General features: G+C 40.4%; 1 protein-coding gene across 1 annotated transcript in view; it reads right to left on the reverse strand.

Annotated features, from left to right (window-relative positions):
- Nucleotides 1-26829, reverse strand: part of ITGA9 (integrin subunit alpha 9) — a 213540-nt gene that overhangs the window by 71831 nt on the left and 114880 nt on the right. The window contains exons 17-18 of the mRNA XM_034062975.1: nt 16976-17052; nt 2009-2159 (exon numbers count right to left, since the gene is read on the reverse strand). Coding sequence (XP_033918866.1) covers nt 2009-2159; nt 16976-17052 — 228 coding nt within the window. The remainder of the gene's footprint in view (nt 1-2008; nt 2160-16975; nt 17053-26829) is intronic.

The raw sequence follows: 26829 nt of genomic DNA on the forward strand, positions 1-26829 counted from the left end.
AACTATTCTATATATTTCTATGATTCTATTATGCACAGACATCAAGGGAAGGGAAGAGGTTGTGATATCGTACAAAAAATATTAATAAAAATGATTGTTCAGAGAACCTAGGGAGAACATATCACTGTAATTGAGGCTATGAGGTCCTAATCCAGTTTCTCAGCTGGTCAAATGGTGAGGCCAAGAACATATTAGTTTGTCCTGAAGCAAAAGCAGACTGAGAGGAAGCAAAATTACCCAACACAACCCTGTGGACTTGGGGTTTCAAAACTGCTTCTAAAATAATCACTAAAAAAAAACCTCAAACCCTATCAAATCAATCACAACAGTGGGACAGCAGGATTAATAGCAGATTATACCCTATATATACTATATGCCCTGATCCTGTTTGCAAGACCTGAGAAAGAAGAAAGCCTACCTGCTTCCTTGCTGTGTACTGTGTTTTTCTTTAAAGAAATGCTAGCTTCTATTAGCAGAAGACACACTGAGTAGTGAGATAACCCTACAACAATGTCATTTGCTTCCAGAAACTTCTCCTTCTAGGCAGCATTCAGCACAGATGTTTCAAGTGTGCATTAGACCCAGGCTCAAGGTAAAATACTGAGGGAAACATCACATCATCTTCAACTTGTTCCCTCCCAGTGTTGGCCAAGAAGAACAATGAAGGCAATTGGTGTACCAGTTAATCCGTGTGCAAAATATTCAACATATAAGTAGAGAAGGAAAAAAGAAAAGGCCACAACAACCTTTTAAAAGACCATGCATCAAGCTTGGTTTCTTTTCCAGTGCAAAGGAATGGAAACCTTCTCACTGATTTCAATGGGAGCTAGGCCAGACCCTGGAAGTCTTCACATGAAACTTCCATTAAAGAGAAGTTGTGTATTGGCATAGGACATTTATATTTTATCCCCTGCTTTTTTCCTCTTGGTAAATGGCACACAGCACATAATGTCTGAAAATAAAGCTTGTGATACAAAGACAACTTTCTGAGGCTTACAAATGCATTAAACATAATAGTCAAAACTTAATGCTGAAAGAGCATGTATAAGAAATTACCATATTTTGTTTTATTATGCATTGAGTTCATTGAGGAGGTCTATAATAACCAAAATCTACCATATAACATATGTCTACCATGTAACATGACAAATAATAGCAAAGTGTCATTGGTGCAATGGACTAAGTTATTCCCATACTTTGCAACTGTTGTACTACGGTTTTTAATATTGCTCTTACAACTTGCAAAGAAAAGCTCCAGCAGAAATACAAATGATTGTGAAAAGCAGGAGCAAACAGAATGTTGTTATGCTTGTACAGCTCCCATTTTGCACAAACCTTTTCACATTACTCAAGCTCAGACAGCTTCTGAGGCCATCAGTTTGCAAAAACCTCAATTCAGTGTGAACATTTTGACAACTTTATCTCTAAATGAACACATACCAATTAAAATATCCATGTATCCCAATTCAAATGCAGAGAGACTGACTCAAAATATTCACCTGACTCCATGCAGGTGAAATTAAAAGCACTTCCGAGCTCCTGGATCTAGTGGTGTGCCCCGGCTACAACCCAAACTTGCACCAGGATGTGAGAAAAGAGCAGCCTTGTTTTTAATTTCAATGAAGAGAAAACCTAAGAGCTCAGAGCAGATCACTAGGATTGCTGAGTGCAGAGTGGCACTATTCAAAGTAGAGACACTGTGTAGATCAGCACCATCTGGTACCCTACCAGTTTCCAAACCAGTCTCTTAATACCTTAATACCTCAACCAAACAGTCTTTTTTCATTAATGTACCCCAAATAACAGTGCTGTGACTTCTACACAAACGCAGAGCATGTAATTACATAGATCAAACGCACAAAATTAAAACTCAGTAGAGCTTGGAAGAAACTCAAGCCCAGCATAACCAGAAATAACTTACACATGTCTCAACAGTGTGGATCAGGCCGCCCCGTGTCCCTACATCTTGCAATTAAATTGTTAACTCAGCAACATTGGCCTTTCTTACCTTTTGCCACATTTTGATGAAGAAGAGCTCTCCAGAAAAATTGAAGAAAACATTGGTGTCATAGGCATCATCCCCAACGTTAGAGATGGAAATGTTAAGTGAGATGTTCCTCACCGCTCCCAGGGCCAGGTAGGCAGTTCTGTCATCAACACTGTAGGCAGAAACAGTTATACTGGTTTAATTCTAGGCACTTTCCACATTCTGGTCCATCTTTCTTCCTGTTATGGAATGGTCACAACTCGACTGCTTAAAAGCTCAGTAGTCAGTAATTCAGGAATGAGCTCTATGGCCAATGCATAGTGCAGGTGTGGGTGTGTGTAACTAGGAATGTGCAGCTCCCAAGTCATGATTCTGACACTGTCTTTTGTGACTGTAAGGAAACCCCACGATCCTTATGTGGAACTGTTTTGCATGACTTATTGTTAATATGATTTTAGTGAGAATAAAATAGTTAAAGACTGTAAAGTAATTGAACAGGGGAAACGCAACAAGTTCAATATGCCCACATTCAAATACACAATCTGCTTCAGTTTTGTCTCTCAATAATTCAAACTTATTCTAACATTCTAGTAACTTCTTAGAGTTATGCTATGGATAGAAAAAAAATTAAAGAGGGTAAAATAAAATACAGAAACAGGTGTAAGTGAAAAAAATGTACAGAAATTACAACAAATGTCCACTAATCTCTCTTCATGTGTTTAAGTTGGACCTAACCTGACAGAGTCATCTGTGTTTATGCAACAGCTGAAATAAAATAACAGATATATATCATGAATCAATATACTATTGTAATATGGCATCACAGATTACAAATACAGACAGATACACACAGAGACAAATATAAATATTCATCTATGCATACATGTATTATTAAATATTTAATCATACTAGGCTGTCCAGAAGATGAGCTAACAATTAGGAATAAAGGCTAAACTACAGTATCAATGCACACATTTGCAGGCCTAGAAACTAAAAGTACAGTAAAAGATAATGTGGAATGCATCATGTATAAATGCAAATATAAGAAAAAATAGCCAAAATATCAAATTGGCTACTGGAGTCTAAGACCATTCATACATCACAGAGAAAGAGATAGTGTCACAGAGAATACAGCAAGTAGCTGGTCAGAAAAGGGCAGAGACTTTCAGTCACACAGCAGGGAGGTGCCTCTCAATTATTTCCTATAGGGCACAGAAAGCCCAAAAGTACAAAGGAACCATCTCTAAGGAAAGGCACCCTCTCACATGGGCCCTGCCAGGTGCTTTTACACAACAGACATTGCATGCAGCAGCACACAATGACATGCAGCAATCAGCAGCTGGCCAAACCACCTTCTATTCACCCAATTTCCATGAAAGAATGGCTGTGCCAAGGATGTATATGCTGCCACACACTGCTCTTCTGCATATCAGCAACACTGAAAATGCTTTCTCAGCATTATAGTTTATTCTCAGAGTCAACTATCAGTGAGAATAAATATTTGCAAAAGCATATGCAGCACAGGATTGACTGCAAAACTTGTTTGAGAGGTGCACATGGTTTGAGTTATTGCTTCTTATATACCAAATTAATGGTACAACCATAAAAGAACACTTGGAAGCTTTTAAACGTCAACATTTACAGCAGAAAAAGCAGACAAATTATGAAGATGCTGAACAATCTGCTGGGATTTCCTAATTATCAAAAGTGCATATTTGAAAGCAATGAAATAAACTGGTAATTTATTGCTGAGAGTTAATTCTCATGTACTTTATTATCTTATTTCCTGCAATCACTTCAGAACTTACTCAGCACCTATCAAACTCATTAGCAAAATCTGGAACCATCACTTCAGTAAGCAAAGGAACACTACAAGGTATTTGTCTTATGCTTTATCTCATTTAACTTTTATTTGACACTAAATGCAATGTATGCTACAGGATCCTCCCTGAATTGGTAGTAGCAGCACTTTGACATTCAGCCTCAAGTCAAGATAATCAAGAATACTCTTTCTACTGAATAATAAAAAATACTTAAAAATAAATCCTATTTACAACTAAACCCACCAAAAAAAGGCAAAAGAAGCACCACTGCATTGTGTTACTCTTTTCCAAAGCTACCACTCCTCTGTTAAAAGTACATCATACCAAAATGATGTTTCTAACAACATTTTCCTTAGCAGAGATAAAAGAAAACCTGCTTTCTAAGACCCCACTGCAGTTGCTCCTATGCAAAATTCACACACTAAGAAACTGAAAAACCTCACTGATTTTAGGCTGGTTCAGTTCTTCCTCTAAAAGGCTATATGAGATTGTGCTGCAAGTCTCATTTTAAGAGAGCCAGCTTTTTGAATCATTAACTCTGTGTACATCTGGAATGAATCAGGTTCACTTGCAGTAAGAAGAGGATTAGTAATCTCCCCATTCACAGGGGAGTTCCCAGGCCCTGTTTGCTGCTTGAGAGAAGCAAACGTCATGGGGTGCACACGGGCTGCGGGGGTGCTGGAGCAGCTCTCCTTCCAAGCCACTGCCATCCTCCTCCAGTGCTTGCTATACATTAAGAGGCCTAGCTGCAACGTCAAAATGTCAACTAAAGGACTGTTTTCACCTGCCAGAAACAAAACAAACTAAAGCCATCCCTTCATCTCGATATGTCAAACAACTGGAGAAACATAATTAAGTAATAGCTTTCAGTTTATGTTTTGTTGGCTGAGAACTATAAAGCCACCAACATTCTCACTCTGCCCCTTGTAACCTTGCTTGCATCAAGGAGCTAAATATAAAAAGACAAAAGGCTAAAAATAAAAAAAAAAAAACACAAAAAAAGGAAAAAGAAAAAGGAAGGGAAAATACCAAGATGTAATCACTCAGTTGGATAGAACACCACTATCTCATTATGTCAGGTACTATGCACAAGCACTCAGCTGAGTAAAAGTTCTGGGTAGACTGTAGACACATATATACATTGTATATAGTCCAACACATTTGTACGCATACATGTACATGAAGGCACAAGAAGGATGTCAAGCTATCAATGGTTGCTTGAAAAGTCTGACATTTGGAAGTACTAAACACCTGCAGCTTTTGTTTGCATGACCCAAACTTACGGGTAGCAAGCAATTCTGCCACGATTTGATTTCACTGGCCATGGTACTACACATCAAATGTAAATAGATTATGTTTTCCTCGTAAGTGATTAAGAAAAGGGAACCAAATTCTGGGATAAAGCAAGTGTCATCTTTTTGTATGCTTAAATGTTCTTTTTTAATACCTGCACCACATCATTGCACTATGGTCAGCAAGGGAAGAAAGACCAGCTGGGAAAGGCACACTGAAAAGATCTGCAATTTTCATTTCCCCACCCCCCAAGATGCTGGGGTTTTTATTAACATGGGCCAGGGGAGACATAATCTGCATTCCAAAGGTACTTGGGGACATAGTGCTCTATTTCCTGCACTAAAGAGAATTTTTGGTAAAAAATGAAAAAGCATTTAGCACTTCCTCTCAGCCTGCACAGATCATGCATAGTGCAAGGAATGTGATGGGGTCACACCCTGTTAGTCTGGGTCAACAACTCTCTTTTATATTAGGAGCCTTTCTTTTTTTACAGTGAAAGAGCATCTACATCGATACATCACCGCTACTGCTCAGTGGACAGTGGAAGTTACAGCTGAGGTTTGAGACTGCAAGTGGGTAAAAATGCTTCGAACAACTAAAGTCCAATCTGTTCTCCAGCTCCATCAGATGCAATTAAAGTGTTGTGCCTTTTGCTTGTGAATTAGTAAAGGGTGTGAGTCCACAACATTGGTCCTGTGACAGATCCAAACAGATTTCTACCTTCACCAACCAGCATTGCAGTTATTTCTCACAGGTCCTGTGGTACTTGAATATTATTTTGTCCCCACAGACTCTTTACATCAACCGTGAAAACCTTTCTCCTGGGTTTTTAGCACAGGCTACAGGGGCAGTTGAACTCTGAGAAGTTTTGTAAATGCTTAAACCTCAAAGGTCAATGAAAAGCTGAAACCCTGAGCTGATCTGGGAATTCATTTGATGTCTCACTGGAAAACTGAGAGGTAGCAGCCCCACAAACAAACCCAAAGCAAGTAAAAGTTTGAAACAACCCCTCAGGGAGCAAAGCTATTGACAGGCTAAGGATGCTGGGCTTGTTCAGCCTGGAGAAGAGAAGGCTCTGGGGAGACCTTATAGCAGTCTTCCAGTACTTAAAGAGGCCAGCAAGAAATCTGAAGAAGGACTTTTTACAGGAACTGTAGTGACAGGACAAGGGGGAATGGCTTTAACCTGCAAGAGGGGAAATTGAGATTAGACATTAGGAAGAAATTCTTCCCTGTGAGGGTGCTGAGGCGCTGGCACACAGTGCCCAGAGAAGCTGCGGCTGCCCCATCCCTGGCAGTGTTCAAGGCCAGGTTGGATGGGGCTTGGAGCAACCTGATCTAGTGGAAGGTGTTCCTGCCCATGGCAGGTGGTTGGAACTGGATGAGCTTTAGGGTCTCTTCCCACCCAAACCATTTTATAATTCCATTCTATGGTTCCATTGGATTTTACACTGCTTGGTTACGTTGTCTTGATATTGCATATGCATACCTGTTCAATTCTCTCTGCAAAGATCACAGCCAACCTAGACTTAGGACTCAGCCAGACACTCAAGATATCATGGCTTATACTGCATTAGCTGAGCTTCTGCCTTTTCCCTCTCACACCAAAGCCGACACTAAGCAAAGGTACTAAGAGACCTCATGCGGTTGATGACTACAGCCTGAGATGCACTAAGCCAGCTATTATAAACTAGCTGGAAGCCCATCATATTGTTTCATTAATGATCTTTTCTATGTCTCAAGTGGAAACCTTGCAGTATGCTCTCAGTAGCAGAGAACTTAAGGTGATGAACAACAGAGAATTCAAGATATGGTCAACCAAGGTTCTATGTCAGCAGAGCACAGTCTGAGAGCAATATCATACCAATGTTGCTGCCTATGAAGACTGACTAACAATGTGCCAGTGTTTCCCCACTGGAAGGGACCAAATGTCCCGCATGAAAAAAAGCACCTACTGCATTGTGCCCAGGGCCAGGACATGAAACAGCTCCTGCTGGCAGCCTTCTGGTGCAGAGCTGCTGTCTCTAGCCCTTCACTTCCCATATATATTGCAATTCAGGAATATGGCACAGAGCGTTACCTTTTCCACCACACAATTAAATTTTCAAAAAGAAAGCATTTGAGTAGTAAAGTATAGGGGGAGGGAGGAACAACACTCTAGAAAATCTGTTTTCCTTTTTATGATGGTATTGAAACAATAGAGTAATTTCTACTTAGAGCTACTTACCATACAGTCAAAGCTTTTCTGGAAATAGATGTCGTTTCCCCACATGTAGTTTCTCCACAGAGCTCCCCCATAACTACACAACAGATACAATCCCCAGCCACCTATATCTTCAAATTTTTAAGTAAAAATGACAGAGCCTGGCACAACAGCCACATAAAAACACCCCTTATCTTATCACCCCACAGAAATCTGGTGCCTTTTAAAATTATCAGTAATTTCAATTGTACACAGATGTTCACAACCCTGTATAAACAGAACTGAAGAAGCAATGGGGAAAGAGCTGCTCCTATTTTCACAATGTTTACCCCAGGGAGCAGCTCTTGGTTTGAATGAAGCTACCCTGGTTTATGAAACTGTCACATGAAAGCAAGATGAGGCACAACATCTACAACAGCTCTAATCTAATGTTTCACCCTTGCAGACACACATACAAACCAACACCTTTTATAACTGCAAGCAGTGTCCTTGGAATAAATAGTACTGTGCCCTCCTACACGTGTGTGTAAGAGCATCCTAAGGTTGGAATACAAACATAATCTAGTTACTAGTGGCAGAAAGAAATGCAAAAGACAAATGCTACCAGGCAGCCTGACACGAAAGAAACAAACCCCCCTGTTTCCCATTTGTTAAAATACTCAGAGCTCTATTAAAATAGATGATCGTTGACCATAGATGTGGCATGAATCAGTGGCACCTTCTAGCATACTGTTTCTAGGAATTAGATCATGACAGAATCGTCACGCAAACCACGTATTTATCATAGAAATTATGCCTTCAGAAACAGATCTCCTATTATTAGACAGTTTCAATTGCTTGTCCCATTCCTGGGATGCTGGGGTGCAATATGTTATTAAAAAAGCCATACTCAGCTGAAGACTGAGGAGAGAGAGAAAGACCAATGCTCCAACCAGCACACACTTCCACAAGTCAATAAAAGCAGCTAATCAGAGATAAAACATTAGAAACAGTACAGGTTTACTAGTTTAGGAAATCTGTTCTGCTGTGTTATATATCAGGAGTAAGTTATATCTAAATGTCAAACGTGATAAGCCATAGCGCGTTTTCTCTAGAGCTCATGCAAAACCAGCAAGACAGTTTACCTGGTGACCTGTGAAGAACCTCAGCCTTTCCAGGTTTTGTAATTGCAGGACACACTACAGAAAAAGTTCACATAACTGCATCACTGAAGGGTATATGTACATATGCATACACATGCATGGCTGCATCAGCCAAGACGTATTCTACAAATTCAGAACAATGGTGCATCTTCTTCAAGTTGTGGTCTGGATAGCATCAAGAACTTCCACCTCTGGAGGCAGCTCATGTATGATAGTGTTGCCTGAGGTTAAGCTTTTGTTTTGTTAGCCTTGTGCTTTGGTTGCTAGAGCAAGAAACAATATGGTAACTTTAACTATCTTAGGTCTGTCAAATACTCATGTTGAGACACTCACAAGGAGGGCCAGGTTATACATTAGTTCAGCAATGATTTCAGGTTATATAGAAAAACATCTCTTTAGGATCTAGTTTAGAAAACAAACAGCAAAATCCTACTCCAATAGATACAGTCAAGTGACTCCTACAAAACAAAACCAGTATTTAAGTAGTGACAAAACTGGCTTGTACTGAATGCCTGACTGATCATCAGTGGGCTGTTACTATAAAACAGAGATTGGAAATCTACATTCTTGTATGAGATGTGGACTACTGAGGTTTGTTACCACTCATCACTTGATGGCTCTGTTACTATCCATATGGGTTCAATCACCACATGTTCAAAAGGAACAGGACTGCCCACTGCTATCAAACTGGACTTATTTATTTATTTTGGGAGAGATTTATGAAGCTCTGAGTGCAACTAACCAGATGGAAATCAAGACACCTTTTCTTCTTCCCCATTCACCCTCAACAAGGGAAAACATTCACTTGTTCCTGAAACGATGCTCCCACTGCAAGTTGTTCTACATCATGATTAATTGCGGGCACTGCTGAGCAGCCCTTTCCAGAAACTGAAAATCCCATCCTAGATGAGCTACAATAAAGTTTTCCATGTGCCTCACAAATGCCATATTCAATACATTAACAACTATCTGAAGTTAAAAGATAAATAGAAGTAAAGGTGAATTAGAAATCAGAATTCTGTTTCCTGAGTTCATTAAAAAGAATAAATTCCAAACAGGATTACAAATCTACTAACATACATGAAATGGTATAAGCATTTTTTTACAGTCCTCTACCGTGCAGTAAATTACTTTGAAATAACATTAAAATACACTATAATTTATGAAATCACTTACAGCATAGTGTGAAATTTGGTATAGCTTTTTGAGAAAACAGAAAGCAATCTTCTCATATCCATTTTTTTCTCAGTGTTTTGTTGTTCTTTTCTCCCTTGAAATAACTCTTTTGGTAGTTCAAAAGATCATGAGTCAGGACAGCACTGGGGTGTGACTAAGTAACCAATGGGCAGTACATGACTGCAGTAGGATCAGTCATGGCTCCATATTTGTGTCCTCTAAATTGGGGATACCCATACTGGTACACACAGCTTTCTACACAGAAAGTCTTGACTGAAAGCTCCAGACCACATTCTTAACACTAGAAATGAGAAATGATAGTGTTTGCTCATTTTTCTCTAGGTTTTTTTTGGGGGGGTTTCTTCTGTAAAGCAGAAAATTAACTCCATCTGAGCAGCTTCGCTATTTAGGGTAGCCTGTCCAGGGTAAACACAACGTCCAAAACATTTTTGAAAGAAGTGTTTGTTCAATGAAAGATAAAACAAATGAAAACAAGTTCTTCATCTGCTATGAATGAAGAGGAAGGGGAAAAACAGATATTATCAGAGCGTGTAATTAAGCTCCAAATGAAAGGATATTGTTTTCCTCATCAGGACTGTTTTGTTAAGATGCACTTCAGGGGCATAAAACCGCAATGGGCATTCCATGAAACGTGAGGCCTCTCTGGAAACAAATCCCCGTTGTGTGATCAAAGGAAGATAAGTGCTGAGGCGTGAGCCTGGTCAAATTTATGAAACAGCTTTGCTTCCCACATTAAACCACAAGCTTCCTGCTTCTCTCCATGGGTTTGCAAAAACCTATGATCATGAAACCTTTTATTAATATTTTTAATGTAATATTACTATATTTATGTGACAGACTCAAAAAGTACTGAACTTTCTGACCGAAGTTTTACATTATTGCTTCTTCCTTCAGAAGACACTGTCTTTCTGCACTATTGCTTCACTAACCTCTGTTCTGTGCTGTCATGTCTTGCGCTGGTGAAAAGCAAATTGGACAAAGCTGCCATAACACTTATTTATCTATGATTTCTGGATTCCTTCAGCTCAGATTATGTAATAATTTGACAAGTCAACACAAAACTTCTGAGGTTCCTTTTTTAAATCCAGTTGTCTGATGATGTGCCTGGTGAAATGAAGGGGGTTCTTCCACTGATTTTAATAGGCCATGAACGTACTCATCCTTGCACCTACACAGAGCATTTGCACAATAGCCAGTTCTGCAGTTGCCACTGCAAAAGCTAGCCACCTATGTGAAATTATCCATTCTTCACTAATAAATAATAATATGCTTATATTCTTCACTAATAAATAATAATATGCTTATAAACTTCAGTTGTAAGCTGGAGATGGGAGTGGGGAGAACAGGGTGGCAGAGCACACTCACGCTTGTCTTTTCAGTGAGGGTTAGGTGCTTAGAGATTACATCCTAAAACATCCCAACAAATCTTTTACTTGGGAAATATTCTTCTTCAAAGACTACCATTTTGTCCACACGGAAACATGTCAAACTCAATGAAATTTTTGACCAACTGGGGTTTTATCTATTCTCTGGCAAATTCCAGAGGGACTAGCAGAGGCAGAACTGCACCAAGACACAAACTTGACCTTTCATTCGGAAAAAGATATTTTGCAAAAATCCCTTTTTTACAAGAGAACTTTTGAGAGCATTGACTCCAACTCAAAAAAAAAAAAAAAAAAAAGTCCCAAAATCCACAGTTTGAAAAATCTTGAAAATTTCTGCAAAATACACCTGTCACCTCTTTGGCTTTCTATGACTTTTGCTGCCCATTTCACATTTCCAATATAAATTACTTGCAGCAGTATATGTGGGAACCTCAGCTGGTCTGTAGGGGGGGAACATAAATACAACTCTAACAAATGGTGGCCAATAAGGATGCTCTAAACCAACACATAATAGCAAGCTGCTTATCCCAAACAGCCAAACACACCTTCAGAAGCACTCCAAAGGGTGAGTAATTCTGGTTCTAATGATGGATGAAGGGTAACCTCATGTCACGTAAGTATATGGAAGACAGACTTCCTCCTGGAACCTTCTCAGGAACAGCAATATTTATTACAGCATTTTCTGTTGCTATAATATTTATTATAGCAGTATTTATTACAGCATTTTCTGTCCAAGGGGGCTCATAGTCCTGTGCTTACAACCTGATTTGCATACCATGTGCACAGCTTGTGCTGAAACACAGCAGCTACATGATATGCTGTAACGTCATTTTTCTTCTTGCACTGTTTGTTTTCAGTAAAGCTGCTCTATTCATTGTGACACACGGGCTGTCAATATATTTACACAGCCATACAGGATTTCCTCCCTAGCTGCATCTCTTGAGGAAGCCACCACCCATTCTGCTCTGTCTTTTTAGCTGGTTTGTTTATTATAGCTGGAAGAAAGTCTGTTTGTTCAAACACCCTCACTGTTACTCAAACATCTTCTTCATGGTTTTCACTTGGTTCCCGTTACAGACTAAACTGGATTGATAAATACCACTGCCTCTGCAGAGTGCCGATCAGGTGGACGAGCATCAGCTAAGGACCTGAAACAGCACCGGTATATCAGGCAAGACATGTATTTCTATCACCCCTTCTCCCTCAGCACTTTCAGGTTCTTAAAAGGCCAGAGCTCTTTTCTCCCACATAAAGTATCAGAGGTCTGGATTAGCAGATTTTAAAGGCTAGGGAGGCATAATCTTCTACAGAACACCTACTTCAGAGTTTCCCCCAGCACATCTTGAGGAAACAGATGTAGTTCAGCCTCGAAAAAAGTAGCTATGGAGAGGCTCAATGAAAATGTACTATTTGCTACAGAAACCTGATGGAAAAGACATTTTTTGTGCTGAGAAAAAAGAGTGAGGCATTGAAGTCAAGCTTGATACATAATAAATATATTTTTAATATCAAACATTATGTGAAAATAATAGCTAACAGAACACCCTTTGATTGTGCTTTGCTTTTCAGGACTGGATTGATGGAAAAGAAAACTCGTTTCCTATTGCTGTCCCAAAGCTGTGGCTATAAAAATGAAGTTTATTGCAAAATCTTCTATTCCTATTTCTCTTATGGGTTCAGGTTGTGACATTAAACTTCCCTGTATGCAATACATAAACACATTCTTTACACTAAGATACTTTCAATTCTCTTTCTTAAGACATCTTCCCGCTCTCCACCCAACATAACTGCATAGATAGGGCCAGATTTTGCTATCCCCTGTGACAGGTGCAAGATTTAACACTGGAGACTCTTCAAGGGGGAAGCTACGAGTAGTCTCTGGGCTGCCAAAACCTCCAATGTTTGTTCTTTAAGAAAAATGGATTTGAAAGCAGTCACGACTGGAAAGATGAAACACCTCCCATCTGCTCCTTCAGTTTCTCTTCTACTTTTCTAGCCAAGTCCTGAATCTCAGGATGGCAGAGCACAGCATCTCTGCACACCTCATACCTGGGCAGCATGAACTGCCTGTACGAGAAGGTTTTTCCAAACCTCTGGTCTGAACCTGCCAAGCCACACTCCATGATTCTCACCCCTCTTGCCAGCTACCCCAAGCAGAAGAGTTTGGCTCTTTCATCCCACAATACCTTCAGGAAGTTGGGATGGGTTTATACACAAACTGATACTAATGAAGGTGGATGAACCTTAAAGGGATTGATCGATTAACTGAAAACAAACCTTGTTCTTTACAGAATAAATGCATTCTAACTCTTTTTTGGTGTTGGGCTTTTTTTTTTTTTTCCTTCTTCAGTACAGAATGTTGAAGATGTCCCTGCTCACGGCAGGGGTTTGGACTAGATGACCTTTGAGGGTCCAGTCCAACCCAAACTATTCTATGATTCTGCTACCCTGGTCTTCACGTTAAGTCTCTAAGGACACCTTTCACTATAACAGAAGTATTCAAAGAACCACCACATACCATCGCCCACCCATCCAAACCTTTGCAAGAGCCTCCAGATAGAGCTACAACTTTAAGGATTTTTATCATCATCCATTTTCAAGCAGTCCTACTCTACCCTCTTCTCCAGCTTGACAAAGGAGGATTTCAGCTTGCCCAGCAGTGCTGCTTCCACATGCAGTGGAAAACTCACATGCAGCAGCACCTCAACAACAGGAAATAATGAGGTAAACCAAATCATATCTGGTCAGAACAGCAGTGAAGTTTCTAAATTACACGTGCAGATTTGCATGGCTCAAGCACTTTGGACAAATAGCCATGTATTAGGTCGTTATCTAGATCATGTGTTAACATCCCAGGCTATTTGTTGTTTACCGAAGTGCAGTGCTCACAGTTTGAGGGCTCAAAATTTGAGGGCACATGCATAAGTTTTCAGAGAAGAAAGAGATCCCAAGAAAAGCAAAATCAGGTTGGTTTTCCTGCAAGTCATTTGGTCTGTGGGTTTGGCATCCTCAAAGCTGGGTGAATTGTTCAACTGGGTAATTCTAGTGATTCAAATGCATTCCAGGTGAATTCTCTATCAGAGTAGCTTGTGCAGTTCTTGAGCTCATAAGAGTGACCTCAGCATGCAATTGTCTTGATGATAATATAATCTAAGCTAACTTCCTACACAAGTATATGCCCTAACCAGCATACGCTTGAAAGCATATTATATATAGCGATGAACAAAAACTATACCTTACATTATATAGCTCTTTGCACAGCTTTTGGCTTTAATATGCTACAAATTCATGAGAAGTGTGGAAGAACAGCCAGACCAAGTGGGTCCATCTAGCATAGAGTCCTGTATCCAACTATGTCTAAAAGCAAGAGGCCTATGGAAGAATAAGGCAAGCACAAAGTGTTATTTTGCTGACATATTTCTGCATCTTCCAGCATTCATATTTGCCATTTCTCTCTCTCAGCATTTCCAACATTCCCAACAGTAAAATCAACAGATTAATCATACACTTCATGAATGCTTACCTCCGTGTTCTTTTCATTGCTCTGAATAGTTTGGTATGATTAGCAAACTTTATCATCTTGCTATTAATCTCTTGTAGATTATTTCCCTGATCAACTATGAATATGTTGAAAACCACTGGCCTCAGCAGAAGCACTTGTGAGAGAAGCACCTTCTCCCTGTTGACTACCTTTCAATTAGATAGTAATGCTCAGGCACCATTCAGGCACCTCAGACCAGGGCAACTTACTTTGTGAACCTTTGGTGAGAAATCTTAGTAAGTCTTTTGCAAGTCCAGGTAGATGATCTGAACTGGATTACCCTATCCGCAGGTCCAGTGACATCTTCAAAGAACTGCAGCAGCTCTGAGACAGCACTTACTGCTGCCTTCCCATAAACATCCTGTTTATTTTAATCCAATCTGTCTGTGTGCCATTAATTGCATTTTTTCCAGTAAGTCCACCAAATTTAGTCCGATGTAATTATTTGTTTAGACAAAGACATTGCCACAACCTTGCTAACAATGAAGTCAATTGTTTAGTGCAGATAGTAATCAATGAGTCACCTTTTTTGCTCTTTCTAAAAAAAAGTTGCTTTGTACACAGAGGTAGTGTAAACAGGAGTAATGTGGAAAAATGCTGACAGGATTCTGGAGCACGAAACACATGGGGCTGGAAAAATGACTGTATTCTTCAAGACAGACACTTCTCTAGAATCAGAATCCATGGCATGCTTTTGTAGTAGTAATAATAATAAAAATACTCATTTTCCTTAGATACCTATTCTGCTTTGATTCAAAACTGAAGCTTACACAGCTCTTTAGCTAAAGAAAACCTGTTCTGTGCAGACTTGATGGATTTGATGACATCCTGTTTATTTCAAACAGGACTTCAGAGTGTCACTGGATAATGAAGACTCAAGATTACTTCTTCAACATCTTGCTATCCAATGGTAGAAACTGTATTTGAATATCCTAAGCTTCTTTGACAGTTGTGGCTTTTAAATAGCCAAGATCACATAAATAACTGCCATAAAAATAAACAGTCTAATACTCCAATCATGAACACAGCTCTTAGTGTTATGATTACTATACACTGCCTGACAAAGTTGTTAGGACTTGTCCCTTGCTCGTTATTGATTATTTCTCAACTGTAGGACAAAATCCCTCACTGGCTTCCCTAGTCTGCACAGACAGGTCTCCAGCTCTCAACAGGTTTTGCTCACCACAAAGATCAAGTGAAAGGTCACGAATCCTGACTAATCACAGTCAAAGCTTGGACTCGGCAACCTGAGACCTAACCCTGTTCCCCGCCAATCCCCCGAAACATTCCTGTGGACTTCAGTCGTGTCTGGAGAAGCCCATAACTTCTCAGACTTGACTCTGGTTCAGTTTTGTTTCCAAGTACGGTTACGGCATTGCTGCAGGCTTATATACAATGTGTGTCTCTCTCCTGAGTATTACTTCTTCCTCTAATCTTTCTTTTTCCCCTAAAGCAGGGAGTCTCTTCCCCTCTCTTTCCTGACCTGTGAGCAAAACATTTCACTGAAAGCGTCTCCATCAAAAGGCAAAACCTCTGGCACACGATTAAATAACTTTTGTCAGCACTTCCATCTCTAAAAATGTGCTAAAAATGCTGAGGAAAAAAGGAAACAGAAGTGATGTGTAAAATTCACCTTTAGCCTCATTTATCCCGAAATTGAATAACTACATCCAAGCAAAACAATAGGCATTTTCCTAGGATCACCAGCCACAAGGGAAGGAACATAAACTTCACCTCTGCTCTATTTAATGAGGCTTTGATGAGAAGAAAGTGAAATGAGACACACACAGGCAAGTTGCTAACAAGAAGTATCTGACAAAGGAGAACATTATTTCAGGACAGTCAGCAAAACTACAGGTTGAGAAACAAAAAGTTTGCTATGTTCTGAGGACTGGCTGTTTTTAATCTTCCATGTGATAATTTTGCAGGCAGTTTTACTCCTACTGTGTCATAAACTAGTATTTTATCATCTGAAAAATGACATGGTCCATGTTGGAACTCAATTTGAGCATGCACCACATGATGTGTGAATGCTTCCAGGCATGGTGACTCCACCACTGCCCTTGGGCAGCCTATTCCAATGCCCGATCACTCTTTCAGAGAAGACACTGTTCATAATCTCGAGTCTAAACCTCTCCTGCTGCAGCTTGAGACCATATCCTCTTTGTCTGTTATTTGTTACTTGGAAGCAGAGACCAGCCCCTTCCTGGATCCATTATCCTTTCAGGTACTTGTAGAGAGTGATAAAGTCCCTCCCCAAGACCTTTCTGCAGTACAGGAGGTATCACTGTTGTTGTCCGTCTAGTCTAGATACAAAATATTTGTATTTTGATTTTTCAGTGCCATCCTACATAAAATAAATGACATACTACCACAATAAAGGAAAAGAAAGTTCACCTACTCACCTAGAGAGCAGTAATTTACCCTGAAGTTTCAGATCAGCAGCACAGTCATCAGATTGACAGTTCCTCTCAAAAACAGTCTGCAAAACGAGAAAAGAACTATTATAGCATGAAAAGAGTATGATCAGAATTCAGAGAAGGGACATGTCTGGATGAAATAAAAGAAACACACCAAAACCTGTGATACAGGGATATATGCTGTGAATGTTCAGGAAATTCAAGGTCAGACAAATCTCATCTTTATCAGAAGTGGTTTTATTCTCTTTTAACTGAACAAGAAGTCTCACCAGAACCAGCCTTTCTCAGAGGTTTTCCTCAATCCATTCGCACTTCTCATCTGACAAGAATTACTGCTTACACAGTATTTCTGGCACTCTCATTTCCCTTCTCAATGCATGTGTATGAAAATGAATCAGCAAATAAGATATTTATGAAACTACTTTTAGTCCTAAGAATTGCAAGAAAGGAAATCATGCACTAAACTTATTCACTAGCCTGTATTAAAGACAGAGAATTAAGGGTTTTTTTTCTTTTCATGTAAAATCCCAGACTGGTTTGGGTTGGAAGGGGCCTTAAAGCTCATCCAGTTTCACTCCCCTGCCACAGGCATGGACACCTTCCACTAGACCACGTTGCTCCAAGCCCCATTCAACCTGGCCTTGAACACTGCCAGGAATGGGGCAGCCACAGCTTCTTTGGGCACCCTGTGCCAGTGCCTCAGCACCCTCATGGGTAAGAACTTCTGTGTGGTAGGAAACATTTTTGTTATTTTGTAAGCAATAGAAAATTACAAAGATATTATGTAGCAGTGAAACCATCAAACAATAGAATCACTGTCAATCTTGTGGACTCTGGTAAAGACTGTCACTTAGGGAGTTTAACAGATTGATAAAGTTGGAAACTGTAAAAGGACGACATGACCCCTGGACATGGGCATGCTATTTGAACAGCAAAAAGAAGGAATATGTGAGAAGTCTATCATCCTACAAAAACCTCTACAGCAGTTTGTCATAGCTAAATGAGGCAGCCACCAGTGACTGAAAGAAGAGGACAGGAACATGTTCCTGAAATTCAAGAAACCCACATGCTTTCAAGATCATGGTTTATTTCTCCTGCTCATGAGAACAGAGATCAATGCCTTCTGAACATATGACTAGAATTTTCAGATTCATTCTTTCTGAGTTGTAATGCTCTCCAGCTTACCAAACATTCAAAGAACAAATACCCAAAACGAGGGTTGCCAACACTATTCAGCTGGGAAACCTGACAACACACTGATCTCTTCCTTTACTACGAATATTCCTTTCTTTGGGTTTGGTTTCATTACCCTTATAACCAAAGTAAATATATTTCTAACATAAATGCAAATACAGAGCAAATCTGTGCAGCACACACGTAATGGTCAGTAGGGTTGGAGAGACCCAGGGGAGAAAAATAGGAAGAAAAAAAAGATACAGAGTTAATACATTTCTTAAGAGCTCTGTCCATCTATATCAGAACTAGAGAAAGACTTTAAATCTTAAGCCCAGGCACAGAGATTCCTAGTTCTTGCCTCTTCAGAAAGATTCTGGGTTAAGGAGGCAGATTACTCACCTTTTTCTATATCATCAGAGCTCTCCAAGAAGGAGCAGACCCTTATGGAGTTAATTTGTGTTGGCCTAGCAGGTATCAAACTATGCTGTAGGTTGTATTGACTTGCAACAAGAAAGATGGGAGGTTGCCATTTGGGGCTGATTTACTTTGCCCTTTCATGTTCCCACCTTTTGCTGTCTCAGAATTTGAGAAGCTGAAATTGTTGAGGATTTAAACACAAGGGCTGAACTTACCCTTTCTCCCTAATAAAGGCTACCACACCAAAGGACAAGAATAGCCTTGACACAGGAACCAGCATGAGGTATTCCTTTCAAAACATAGCATGTTTCAGATGCATTAGTCTCGAAAGTCCTCAGAATTAATTCTCAACCACCATAGTAGCTATATATAGGAAATACTGTTTGACCTTCAGAAGAGAAAGAAAAATAAACTGTAAAAATATTCTTGCCTGCCAGTTTTGCTATTTGCATTGCTGAAATCTTGGCAAAGCGAACAGAACAATCAAAGAGATGACCTGTACATTTCAAAGAACAAAGTTCTGTAAGTACATTTAAGTAACTACCTAATAATGCTGGAATTTTGTTACTAAAGCTATAGCTGCAGCTCTTCAGAAAGAATTAATAAATATCTCATTTTCTAAAACTACTGAGGATGTATCACTTCCAACACATCATGCACTAGGCAGAAGCTACTTTGAAATACTTTGGAAGTATTTCATTATGTCATAAAACCCCAAGTTTCTACACAGCACTGGGATGGGAGAAAGAAATAAGGATTAGGAGTCTCCCAGATCCATAACTGTGTAGGAAAGAACCCTTTGATTTTGTGGAGAATCTTGAACCTGAACCCGTTCAGGCCTGGGAGGGAAAAAGGATTCCCAGCCCAGCCAGCTAGAGGAGCCACCAATGCAGCCAAAGTTGCTTCAGCAGCCCACTTCCATCATAGATTAATGATATCTATGTATGATTTTGCTATTTTCCACGGTCCAGATAGATGTTGTCATGACCCTAACTCCACCTCCCTTTGCCTGCCACAGCCTCAACCCTGTAGCTTCTCATAGTCAGCGTCCCTTCCAATTTATTCTCTGCACTCTCACGCCTCCCCTTCCCCAGCCTGTTGTTCCGCCTTTCCAGTTGAATAATTCCCCAGCCTGTTCAAATCCCTCCTAAAGAATTAAGGAGTAAACAGACATGAAGTCATCATAACATTTCTGAACTCTGCTTATATATTCTGTTACTGTGCCCTTACTTGGTCTACTTGGGGGCTGTGATTTCTTTGGCCAGAAACTCTACCTAACCCAACACTGCATGTCGTTAATGCAGGAGTCCATTCCTAGGATATGCACAGGCCCACAGGCACAGGCTGCAGTATGAGCACTAATTTTAAGTCGAAGCAATCTTTAAAGTGGTTTCAGCTTTACAATACCGGTTTTAGGGACTTAGGTAGCTCTTTATGTATTGAAAGTGTTGAATGAGGTAATCAGTGGGCTGTAAGTATTATCCAGAACTGGTAAAAGGGAAGTAGGGCAAAATAAATTCATCGCACTGTGGAAAAACATCAAGTAAAAAAGCCCACATTAATATATACTCACTATAATGAGTGAATATACACATCTGTTCACAATTCACTATGCAGTAAGGGCAGATGTAGAGCCAGCTGATAAGGCAGGCGATATTTCTAGATCTGGGCCTCAAAGCAAGTACCTTTGTGTCCACTCTGCCTCTTGAAGAGAGGTAGTGGATTAAATTCCACGTTCTGTGGTAAAGGCCAGAGGGAAATGTAAAGTCCCCTGCCTCAGAAAGCAGTAGTAGGAGAAATGCTTAGTTCCTGTATCCTAAGGCATTCTAAGCACAAAGCTGTCGAGTACTGGGTGTGAGGACATTCTCCCTTTCCAACAACCTGGATGAGGGAACTGAGTGTACCCTCAGCAAGTTCACTGATGACAATAAACTGGGAGGAGTGGCTGACACACCAGAAGGCTGTGCTGCCATTCAGCGAGACCTGGACAGGCTGGAGAGTTGGGCAGGGAGATACTTGATGAAATTCAACAAGGGCAAGTGTAGAGTCTTGCATCTGGGGAAGAACAACCCTATGTACCAGTACAGGTTGGGGGTTGGCCTGCTGGAAAGGAGTGAAGGGGAAAGGGACCTGGGGGTCCTGGTGGATAGGAGGATGACCATGAGCCAGCAATGTGCCCTTGTGGCCAAGAAGGCAAATGGCATCCTAGGGTGCATTAGAAAGGGTGTAGTTAGTAGGGCAAGAGAGGTTCTCCTCCCCCTTTACTCTGCCTTGGTGAGGCCGCATCTGGAATATTGCATCCAGTTCTGGGCCCCTCAGTTCAAGGACAGTTCAAGAAGGACTTGAAAGAGTCCAGCGCAGAGCCACAAAGATGATGAAGGGAGTGGAACACCTCCCTTATGAGGAGAGGCTGAGGGAGCTGGGTCTCTTTAGCTTGGAGAAGAGGAGACTGAGGGGTGACCTCATCAGTGTTTACAAATATGTAAAGGGTGGGTGTCAGGATGATGGAGCTAGGCTTTTTTCAGTGATATCCAGTGATAGGACAAGGGGCAATGGGTGTAAACTGGAGCATAGGAGGTTCCACGTTAACATCAGGAAGAACTTCTTTACTGTAAGAGTGACAGAGCACTGGAACAGGTTGCCCAGGGGGGTTGTGGAGTCTCCTGTGTTGGAGATATTCAAGGCCCACCTGGACAAGTTCCTGTGTGATGTACTCTAGGTTACCCTGCTCTTGCAGGGGGGTTGGACTAGATGATCTTTCGAGGTCCCTTCCAACCCTTGAGATTCTGTGATTCCTTCTTGCTCATGGAGGACTGCTAAGGAATGCTGCTAGGAGGTAAAACAAGCAAGAAGGAGCCTGGTTTCTGCTTAATGGTCAAAGCTCTCTGCCCAAAGGAAGGTCATCTGGGATTTCAAACCTAGTTTGCTAAATTGCTTCACTTCTTTTCAATGGCTATATACAGTTAAATACATCTATGTTTCTGGGAGCAGGAAAGAGAGAAAACACAGAAAATAGTGGAAATCAGCCAACAAACAAAAAAAGAAAGAAAAAGGAGTCCCTTCCCAGCTCAACCATTCTGTGATTCACTCTGCATCAGGCCTTTAACTACGTCCTCACACATCAGTCTATAAAAGTTCCTTTAACTTCATAAACTGTGTCATGTACTTCAACAAGGATAACTCAGGTTATGGAACATAATCTGGGTTAAGAATATAATATTCCAATCTCTACACTGATTTCCTGTAAATTGTCACCATACCCTATGTACAGGGCTGGCGTGGTTATTAGATCGTGCTAGTAACTCAGAAGCTACTCTAGTTAAAGAATGCAGGATAAGGGGACATGTTAGCCTAATAATTCTTTACTTTTTAGAACTTAATGCTAAATGGCTATTACCATGTTACCTGGTGAAGTTGGGTTCCTGGGTCCTTACTTGGGAACCAAGATATGTGATCCAGTTTTTAAAAGTGCTGAGCTGTAAGCAAATCTCACTGCCTTATATAGGAATTACTTCCTGGTTTATAGCTTTACAAATCGCTTAGCCTAAATATAGATGCAGGAACCTGATTTTTGACCTTTATTTATTTTGTCCTTAAATTTTAAAGTTGCCTGCAAAATAAAGCTATTGCCTACCAATCTCTTGGCCACAGAAAAAGAAGTTGTCATTGACTGCCCAAAAACCCTATGTTCCACTATACTACTCATAGAAACTGTCCATTCATATATCCTGCTGAGCTAAATGCAAAATGGTTGATTAAAATTCCCACTAGAAAAACAAATGATGGAAAACTTTACAGGATTTCATCAGATGTGCTGGCTATGAGGAAGACACGCAATTTACACAATACCCCTACTGAGTATTGGAACAAACAGATGACAAAGGCAGGAATATCAGGGGAGTAAGAAACATTCAACAGAATCTTATTTTGAAACCAAAGAACTGTGCTGGTACCACCTGGTGCAGGGGACCAAGTTTAGCTAGCAAACTCCTTCGGCTCCATGCAGACTCCATCAGAGCATGTCTTCATGGAAAGAAAAGAGATGCTTGTTTATAGTGCATTAGTGTAAGAGAACAGAAACTGCCCAGTAATAATTATTTTAGTACACTAGTAAGGTTGCAACCATTTAAGTCGAACTTTTCCAGCTGGGGAATGCTACAGGGGAATTAATCCCCTTTATTGAGTGGAAGACTTGCGATCTATGGCTCATGACTAGCACCTTGCCATTTGTCAAGCCACCTAAGGCCAAATGCAATAATTCCTCCCCTATTCCATCTGCATCCTGCTTTCAATAAGTGTTAAAAACTGGGCCAGAGTGCCAAGCTAAAAAGAAGACACTCAAATATAAGAGGAACAGGAATTCCCAAATGAAATCAGCTGTTTAGAAAAGATCAGGCACGAAACCTGTTAGCTATTGAAAGCAAGCATGAATTAATAAACATATGTATTAGTTATTCCTCACAGCAGTGAGTGGATTTAACAACGTAATCTTTTGTCCTCATATTCTCCTGGGGTGAAGAATTACAATTGGTGGCAATAGAAACATGCCCCCAGCCTTTCAGAGCTCTATTCGATTTCTAGTCTCACTCATTTTTCATGCTGAGGCAACATTTTCTCTTTTAAATCATTAACAGTTCAGATCGTCCAAATAGTGTTCTCATTGCACAAGACTTCAGGCCTTATAAATTCATAGAACAATAGATGAGAAAGACCTATCGGGTTAATTGCCCCATCTCCCCATACCATTATAGGATGGATCTCTGCAGCACATCTCTCAACATATTTTCCTGTCGTGTCTTAAACGGCCTTCCATTTATTTGGGATGACTACAGAAGAATTCAATTATATCATCTCAGGAGGGTTCTTTAATGACATTTGAGAACCTTTTCTACCCTAAACCTCCTTATTTCTACTACTAAAAGTAGAACCATGTAAGATGAATCTTTCTCACTCAGAATGCTTTCTTACTTAAATGTTTTAAAAAACAAGTCAAAACCTTTGTTACTCAGCACACAATTGTGTAATTAAAAATACAAAGGCATAATAACAATGACAAATGAAAAACAGATGTGGCAGCTGTTTCATCATCTGGAAATGCAAAAAAAATGTCTTCAAATCATGAGATATGCCATTTATGTCTACTTTTAGCTCATTTAGACCCCCAAGGATACGTGAAAGATCTCTCCTATAATCCACCTGCACCTCTGTGGTTTGTATTTATGAATGCTACTTTAAACTGCCAGGGGTTCTGTAGCACTGAGGTACTCTGAGCTGAATGAACTAATACCATCATATTATCTTATCTCAAGATGTTAGGTATTCCAATTAAGCTCTACTGATCCTTCATATGAACAGAGCTAATGGACCCTGGCTTCCTGAAGTCTGTCTCTTGTCTCTGTAGCTTTTTAAGACTATTAGCATTTTCATCTATAGCTCCACACATAAGCAGGAGCTCTCCCTTACTTACAATTACAATTCTCCATCCACAAAGTAGTCTGGAAATTAAATGCATGCTGTTACACTGAACTGCAGAAATTACCCAGTAGGATTTTATGTTAAGGTGAATCAATTCATTGCTTTGTTTCACTGGCATGTGCAGCTTTTGCTTTGCCTTTAAACTGTCTTAACCTCAACTCATGAGCTTGCTCACTTTTACCTTTCCAGTTCCTTCCCCCATCCCAGTGTCGTGGGAGTGAGCAGCTGTATATGGCTTAGTTGCCAGCTGGGGTACAACCCTACCACCCTAAGACAGGATCACTCTATAGGCTGCCTCTCCCCTAGCACATATGCCAAGAAATGAAGGTCTATATATCTGTGAGTATGTAGATTATCATATAATATTCGCTATTGTTCTTTAGGAAGCCCATGAGATTAAACCTGGGGATTACAGAGATGCTGGTGAGGGACTCACCATTCATTAGGGACTGTAGTGATAGGACAAGGGGTAACGGGTTGAAACTTAAACAGCAGAGGTTTAGATTGGATATAAGGAAGAAATTCTTTACTGTTAGGGTGGTGAGGTACTGGAATGGGTTGCCCAGGGAGGTTGTGAATGCTCCATCCCTGGCAGTGTTCACGGCCAGGTTGGATGAAGCCTTGGGCAATATAGTTTAGTGTGAGGTGTCCCTGCCCATGGCAGGGGGGTTGGAACTAGATGATCTTAAGGTCCTTGCCAACCCTAACTATTCTATGGTTCTATGATTCTATGATTAAACGCGGTCTTGCGTATACTCAGTTATGCTGGTTTTCCTCTAATGTTAAACAGGAATGTGAACAAGTTGAACAATTACTGGTGAAGCTGGTCATTGCATAAGAACAAGCCTACAGAAACATGCACACCATCAGAGGCACTGATTTCCATTCAATTGTACTAGCAGTGTACATGCTCTGGGTGGGTCCTTCCCAGATTTCCTGGCACAAACTGCACTCGGGCCCTGCCAGTACGGTACCGGCTCTGACCAAACTTGTCTGGAGCAAAAGACAGACACCACCAAAGGGATGGAAGAGGGAGGAGTGCAAATCATCACTTTCAGCAATCCAACTCCAACCAAACAGAAAACAATGGAAATTAAGCAGGAAGGGTGGCACACAGTGGATCTCTGCAAGAGTAGATATAGAAGATAATTTGGGAGCTTGCCCTGCCCAAGTAGGAAATAATTTAGTGGCAAGATGTTTCATGTGGAAAACAGCCATTAGGCTGACTTCTGCAGTCTCCCAAAGACTTCCTATGTGCCTGGGTTAAAATTTTACACCTATCCAGCAACGGACAAATATACTCAATTACTGAGGCTTCAGTGTACCCATAAGTTAAACTGCCCTGCCCTCCAAGACAGAAGCATCCTAACTCCTGATTCATGCCTGGGAATAGTTTTCAGTATTTGGCACCGGCCAGAATGTTGACAAGAGCCATTAAAGCAGCTTACCAGGATAAACATGTCACTCCAATGCCTAGAAATGCCCTGGGCACAGCTCAGTTTGCTGGCAGAGACATGACCTGACTCAAGCACGCACACAGGGATCTCTATTCTGGAAAAGGTATTATTGACAAAATGTAGACCATGGCATGTGTATGGATACTACATTTCAGCCTGCCCAGATCTTGTAATTGCTTTACCCTCAGTATGAGACTCTGTGTGTGTTTGTGCTTGTTCTGAGATAAAGAATGTAATTATTTTTGCAGCAAACTGAAAATCACTAATGTTCATAAGTCAGCTCCATAAAAATCCTCCTATACTTTCTCATACCTGCCAACTAAGTTAATTTTTGTGCAAAAGCTTAACCAGCTTTTCAGACACAACTTATTTCCAAGAAATAGCCCTCTGCTTTAAAAACGTAAAGCTTATCCCAGGGATGTGCAGCGTCAGCCACTCAGAGGTGCAGCACTGATCCAAGTCAGTGGCACAGCTGGGAACAGAATGTCCTGAACACATTTTATCTCTTCTTAAAACTCACTAGCAGTTTTATGGCAGACCATTCATGAAGTCCTGAAGACACTGACGCAATTAAACCTACTGAGACTATTTTCTTATAACAAAATGGTGTCTCCTTCCACATAACAGCAGGTGATTTTATTACAGTATTTAGAATAGGCAGAATTCTGGCATACCACATTTCAAGCTCTGAGATACATTACTTGATACTACTAGGAACAAATCCCCACTGTATTTGGCAGGAGATCCCTCTCCTTCTTGGTTGATATGTATTTATACAGTGTGTATACAAAAATAAATGTTATAGTACAAACCACTCACAATGAACTACGCCAAACCAAGTTCTAAATATACATTGATGTCCCTGAAGTAAGAAACCTTACTAGTTTTTTCCAGTGGATAGGGGTAGCAACTGGATTTGGGAGGCAACAAAGAAGCTAATGGAAAGTCATCCTCAGAGTGGGAAGCTTTAGAGTTTGTAATGTGCACCCAAAAAGTAGAATCCTTTTTTTCCCCCCACCCAATCTCAACCCACCAGAGATTTTCTGTTTGAGCAAAACTGAGCTGGCTAACCACTTACAACTTGGAAAGCTGTAATCTTCCCCACACAACCAGTCTCCACCCAATTGTACAAGTTTCTGAGGCATCCATCAGTAGACACATACACATAACCCTTAAGTATTTGATTGTGCTACCACAAAAAAATTAGACCAGCTATAGCAACCATGACTTCTTGTAAGCACATGAACCAAGAAAATAATTAAGTCCATGAGAAATTATATGTTACTGTATCCTGTTTTACATAGTCCCTCAGGC

The sequence above is a fragment of the Melopsittacus undulatus genome, chromosome 1 (assembly GCF_012275295.1).
Source record: "Melopsittacus undulatus isolate bMelUnd1 chromosome 1, bMelUnd1.mat.Z, whole genome shotgun sequence".
NCBI lineage: Eukaryota > Metazoa > Chordata > Aves > Psittaciformes > Psittaculidae > Melopsittacus > Melopsittacus undulatus.